The sequence below is a fragment of the Nuphar pumila genome, chromosome 5 (genome assembly GCF_984573655.1).
Source record: "Nuphar pumila chromosome 5, dmNupPumi1.hap1.1, whole genome shotgun sequence".
Classification (NCBI taxonomy): Eukaryota; Viridiplantae; Streptophyta; class Magnoliopsida; order Nymphaeales; family Nymphaeaceae; genus Nuphar; species Nuphar pumila.
Genome location: NC_143253.1, coordinates 99189401 through 99196122, shown reverse-complemented (window position 1 = coordinate 99196122; position 6722 = coordinate 99189401). Strand labels below are relative to the sequence as shown.

Here is a 6722-nt window from a genome sequence, read left to right as displayed (position 1 = left end):
CCTAAATGCTGTTGTCAGCAATTATTCCATTACGTTTTCTTGCTTTTACCACGTTCCTCGAAATATTTCATATTTTTGACGTTGAGAATGTTAGGTATTCACATGCGACTTATGAAAGTCACCTAGTTGACCCGATGCCACAAGTTCGGAATCCATTGGGGGAGTCTCTTAAAGCTGAATATACTCTCCAGCAGTGGGCAGGAGGGACCTCAAGGATTTTACCAACCTGAGGCCTGCCAATTTGCAAATCTGTCATAAGACTATATTTAACATGAGGATCCTCCCCATATTCGGATGTCCTCATCCCACCAAATCAGAGATACTAGCTAGGTAAGCCTGCCATAGTGATCTGACAAGCTTTCCATGGTTATCGTGATCAGTTGGATCCACCGATTAAGCAGGTGATCCTATTGAGATCAGCCACCTTGTCACCCATAACGATTTCCTCAATTGTCACCCTGATAAACGGAGCTCTCAACATTAAAGGTCGTATCGATCTTCACAGGACACAGCTGCATATGATTTGATCCAAATTGCACCAAGTGGGTTCCTCACAGATCCAGAGATCCGAACTTGATAAAAGTCATACCAGGTTCCTCACGGATCCAGATCGACCCAGATTTGATAAGTCTTATCCAATGTTTTCCATCCCAAGCTTTTGACTTGAGCACATGTTTATTAAAATATCCATTGGTCAACGGTTGAATGCTTTCACGTTAAGAAAGATGATTTCATTAAATACTTTGAAACAGTTGAACCTGGAAAATAACGTAGACCAAAAGGCAGTGACTATAATAAAAGCAATAGTCCAATAGAAACGATCAATATTAATTTGTACATATACAAAAACCAAACAAATGAAGAATCTCAATGACTACTAATAAGCACAATAGAGTCCCTATGATGAAAAAGATACAAAAAAACAAAAAAAAAACAAATAAATAATAGTAAACAAATCCAATCTAGAAGTAGTGCACATCACATTTGGTCCTTGTAAAACCGCCATTTGTAGATGATGAATTATTTGAGACCAAAGGAACCGTCAGATAGCACCAAATCTTTGGAGAATACTTGGTAGTCTTCAACTTTCCAATCTTAAACCTCATCTTGGCATGAATCTTGACATCTATGTTAAACTCACCCTTTGCCTTTTCTTCACTAAAATCACTAGTAATCAAGTCACTAAGCACCATCACAGACTGCCCACTGAAGGCAGGGTAAACCACGCTGGTGTTCTTGTGTCCCTGATAGAAAGTAGGCAGTGAAACCCAGCCGAACTGCTCATCATCGTAGTATGCGGCTGCATCGAGCTTGTCATAGTAAATCCCGATTTTCTTGTTGGGGTTCCTTATGCTGACATCCAAATTGAGATTGTAGTACAGTGTGTTTGAGTTAGTCAAGTTGAATTGTGTCAAAGTCGCGTTCTCGACGTAGAACTTGACCACAGACGGCCGTAGAACAAGCCAGATGACGAGTGCAGCAATGCCGAGGATGATGATGATGGCGAAGATGAGCTTAATTAAGGTGGCTAGGAGGCAGCAGGGGCCACATGAGTGGTGGTGGCGGCCGGGCCGGTGGTAAGTCTTCGGGGGGTGTTGAGGAGGGGTTGAAACTCCTTGGGGAGCAGAATAGTAGGCTCCATTGAGGTGTGTTGGCTTTGGTTCGGCCATCGTTTTTTTAGAGAGAGAGAGAGAGAGAGATAGTTTGGCTGCAACTTAGGAAGGTTGAGATTGGTTAGAGAGGAAGGAGAATCTACAATGGATGACAAAGGAAGGTGAGAGTTTGAATATATAGCCGTTGGGAGTACTCGATACGCGTTGAGTGAGCGGCGAGGCAATGTGTGGGAACAGTTGAATTTAGTGGGAAGAGCGGAAGGTTCTAAATTCGGCTGACGCGGGATCTTGTCATCTGCCAATAGGAGAACGACACCTATGACTTGTTTGGCAATACGCATTTCCCAAACCTTCTCTTCCTGAAAGGCGCCCACATAAAGAATAAATTAATGATTAGCGAAAGCAGCACCAAGTAGGCGTATCCACGGGTCGCATCTAGTTTCCGGTCCTAACTCAGATCTGACTTTGAAGTGCTGGTAGGGGTCCGGATCTGAATCTACTCAAATCTATTGTAAGAAAAACTATAATCGGTCCTATAAGGATTACATGAACTAGACCCATTCTATACCAGGTAAAATAATATTTTTATATCTTTTTTTAATTGAAAAATCACAGCTCTTGATGGGAGCTTGTGTCAGACTCGAATCCCGGGCCGGGTTTTTCTCAGCACCCATTTCACCCCTAACCCGAGAACTAAGTTATGGACACAAAAATGCTGACTCCAATATTACATGGTGTTGACCCAAACCCAAACCCAACCCAAACGTTGAGGGGAGCTCTTTGTCATGTTTCAGAAAATTGTTTTCTCCAAAAAATAAAATTCAGCAAACTTACCTGATCTCGTAAAAGAAAAAACAAACAAATCACACCAGTTGAGTTTTGGTTTCCAGTTTTTCAAGTTAACATAACCCGAACCCGAATCCAAAGTCCCATCGGTTGAGCGCCAAGTCTTGCGAGAGGCGTGGTGTCTTTTAATAGAAACACGTTATGGTTTGTTATTTTTGTCGTCATCTGGTGGGAATGTATCGACACGTCGTGTCTGGCCGGAACCGACCCATTTACAGGATGATTCTGATGCTCCTAACCTTATCTGTTTCGGGGAAGGCCTAACTTGGCCAAATTGTGGTACGGATCTGGGTAATGGAAACACAGTTCGATGCTTGATTTGCAAATGGGTCAAGCACTAGCCAGATCATGATAGACCCGAGATCAAATTCGAATCCAAATATTGAATAAATATGAGTCAAGATCCACGACCAAACTATATCCAATGTAGTAGAGTACAATCAGGATCTGAATTTTACATGATATTATTAAGGTTGGATTTGATGGGGAATGGTTCAAAGAAAGGCTCAATTTTTATTAACAAGGAGATATGTAGCATATTTTTCTTTTCTTTTTTTGATATTTACATGGAGAAACCACCCCCAGGATCATAGACCTAGTTGCACTGGTATGATCACTGTCGTGGCAGTGTAAAACTCTGTGGGTATACCTCTTGCCCCCAAGGAGTTGCCATGCTTGAGCTTGCAGAATGGGTGATGTCCATGGGATTTGAACCTAGATTACCTAACCAGTGGCTTAGGTCCCATCGATTGTAGCATATTTTTCAAAAGTATTAAACCCATTTTCAGGGAGAAAACCTTTATCAATGTAGTTTGATATTTTTAGCATGTTAGCTTTTTTGAGATCTGGTTAAATTTAAAATGCTGAGATTTTAAAGGTTTTATGGTCTTAAAAAAGGTTTTAGTAAAAATATTTTTTGAGAAACTTTTGTTTTAGATGACTAATATATTATTTTCAATCAGTTTCAGAAATAATTTTGTATTTCCTAAAATATCAGTTCAAAAAATTCAAATAAAAATATTGAGTTAATCAATATATCTTGGGCTTCATTTTAGCAACTTATTTTACTCGATTTGGATTTATATTGAGAAAAAAATATTCATCATAATAGAGCTTCAATTTCAGGCTCTTGTTATAAGACTGTTTCAACCTATCTCTTTAAAAGGTATGAAAACCCAAGCAAAATCACTCTGAACAATTTATAAAATAAAATTGAGTGAAAGTCCAACATATAATAAAAGATTGTGTAAAAAGGGTTTTATTACTTTCTGTAAATCTCAAAAAAATAGCAATCTCATAAAAGTTCTGTAATTTACAAATTCAAGATTTTAACTTTGTCAGAACAGAACAGGGTCCAATAAAGGATTTTGATTTTTTTTTTTATGAAGCATGCAAGTGGGTCTGATAACGAACTGATCTTGAAAACACGTAGCAAGAGTCATGCAGCTCAGGAGGTACTATGCGCTAGCTAGAGACTTTTCTAAAGAGGAAGAGTTTTTCATAAAAAAAGAGCAGTGATTTGTTAACACTCTTGTCAGCTCGACCTTCCCATGAAAGCTCGTTCTTATGAAAAGAATGTACGAAAGGATTTACATATGGAAAGGGCCCTTACATGGTCTTTTATTTGATTTTTTTTTCTCTCTTGCACACATCATTGCTTCGTCCCCAACTAGGAATGGCAGTGGGGTGGGGCAGGGCGGGGGACAAGGTCTCCATGTTGGGCGATCCCTATAAAATATAACAAGACAGGGAGTGTACCTGGATTCGCCATTGTCCGTGTAGGTAGTTCGGCGTTCTCCTCAGCCGGTCGACGCCCACAATGAGCCCAGGCCTAATGTCGACGGTGAGCAGGACACTGTTCTGCTAAGCCTGAATGCAGAACTGAATTTGGGCAGGGAATATGTTACGAACTCTCATCAACTTCGTAACCCCTAAGCCCTTTATATAATGGAGGAATTGGGCAGTTACATGAATGTGGTCTCTCCACATTCACGTAACTCCCACCCACTATCTCCATTAATCAGCCACTTACGTGACCCACTAACAGGGTGTCAAACCGGGTCAGACTGTGGGTTGGACCCGTAACCCAAAATATCCAACATTCTCCCACTTGACCCATTGACACCAAAAGTGTACTAAATCGAGGTGTATACCATTATCTCGATTTAATTCTTCATGTGGGTTCACATGCCACCCTTTATCACAAGGATGAATCGTATGAGTCAAGGATATGAACACCCCTTTATGAAATGTCATATTTTCTTATACTACACTACAATTCACCTTCAGTGCTTAGGCATGTAAAGAAATTACCTATATGAATAGGTTGGTCTCTCACCTATTCTATTGGTGCTTTAATATTGTTATTCTGCTATTCTCTCTAACCCATATGAGAGATTCTTTATGCAAAATCAACAATAACTCAAAACCTTAGAGAATCAAAACATAAACACAAATGTGATTACTTAATATATTGTCATACATCAGAAGGAATAAAAAAGACCCATCCCCTTTACATGTTGGGAATACAATCCCGGTGCTAGCCCTTTAGTAAGGGGATCCGCATTCATTTCCTTCGTCTCAATTGTATCAATACATACCAGATGATTCTCAGTCCTTTCTTTAACAACAAAATATTTTAACTCCATGTGTCGACACGATGTTGAGCTCTTGTTGTTATTTGAAAAGGACACGGTTGCTTCATTATCACAAAAGATCTTTAGTGGTCTCTCAATAGAGTCCACTATACCAAGACCCATAATGAAGTTCCTTATCCAAATGGCCTGTGACGAAGTCTCGTATAGAGCAATAAATTCCGCCTCCATGGTATGAACAATAGTGGTAGACTGTTTTCCGCTTCTCCATAAGATAGCACCATCCACTAGAAGGAAAATGTATCCAGTAGTGGATTTTCTACTGTCAATACACCCTCCTAAGTCCACATCAGCGTATCCAACGACCTCTAGGTGGTCAGCTTTCCTGTAGGTCAATATATAGTCTTTCGTTCTTTGTAAATAGCGCATGACATTCTTCGCTGCCTTTCAGTGCGCAATGCCTGGATTTGACTGATATCTACCAAGCATTCCCACAGCAAATGCTATATCAGGTCGAGTGCAGGTCTGCGCATACTGTAAACTCCCAACTGCTGAAGCATATGGGACAGCATTCGCAATATCATCCTGAGGACAGTCCTTCACGCTCAATTTATCCCCTTTCACTATAGGTGCCGAACTAGGAGAACAATTCTCCATCCCATATCTTTTAAGAACCTTAAGGATATAGGATTTCTGAGATAGGCCAAGGACACCCTTAGTTCTGTTACGACGGATCTCGATTCCAAGGACATAAGTGGCCTCACCCATGTCTTTCATATCGAAATGAGAGGAAATAAAATCTTTTGTTTCATGTAAAAGACTCAAATCATCAGTTGCAAGAAGAATATCGTCAACATATAAAACCAAAATTATGAACTTACTCCCACTAGTCTTAATGTAAATACACTGATCAACAATGTTTTCAGTGAATCCAAAGTTCATTATTACCTGATTGAACTTCTTATACCACTGGCGGGAGGCCTGTTTAAGTCCATAAATTGACTTATTCAATTTGCAAACTAAGTTATTTGAGTCATCTATACTGAAACCAGGAGGTTGTTGCATGTATACCTCCTCATCCAGATCCCCATTCAGGAAGGCGGTTTTCACATCCATCTGATGCAGCTCTAAATCAAAATGAGCTACGAGGGCCATGATTATCCTTAATGATTCTTTATTTGAGACAGGAGAAAAAGTCTCATTATAATCAATGCCCTCTATCTGTGTGAAACCTTTTGTAACAAGCCTAGCCTTGTACGTCTCCACATGACCTTTAGAGTCTGTTTTGGTTTTGTAAACCCATTTACAACCAACAGGTCTAACTCCATCAAGTCTAGGTACAAGATCCCATAATTGGTTCTTTGCCATAGAGTCAAGCTCTTCTTTCATGGCATTGATCCAATGTGTTGATCTTTCACTTTCAATGGCTTCTGCAAATGTGAAGGGATTTTCATCAATGTCTATGAAATCATTTGACTCTTGTAAATACACCACATAGTCCAGATGGAAAGCAGATTTCCTAATTCTGGTGGACCTCCATACAGGTGCTACAGGTGGTTCAAAATGAGCCTCTGTATCCTGTTGTTGTTGTATATCCTCATCAACAACCGGATCTAGTTGGGATTGATGTTCATTGACTGGACTTTCTCTTACATTACTCGAAGGAACA

The 6722-nt window shown here is 40.0% G+C and overlaps 1 protein-coding gene across 1 annotated transcript; it reads right to left on the bottom strand.

The window, feature by feature from the left end:
• Positions 1 to 786: 786 nt before the first annotated feature.
• Positions 787 to 1685, bottom strand: LOC149837898 (NDR1/HIN1-like protein 10). Its single transcript, XM_090007529.1, has one exon. The coding sequence runs from the start codon at positions 1668 to 1670 to the stop codon at positions 963 to 965; it is 708 nt and encodes a 235-aa protein (XP_089863655.1). The 5' UTR covers positions 1671 to 1685; the 3' UTR covers positions 787 to 962.
• Between the last annotated feature and the right edge of the window lie 5037 nt (positions 1686 to 6722).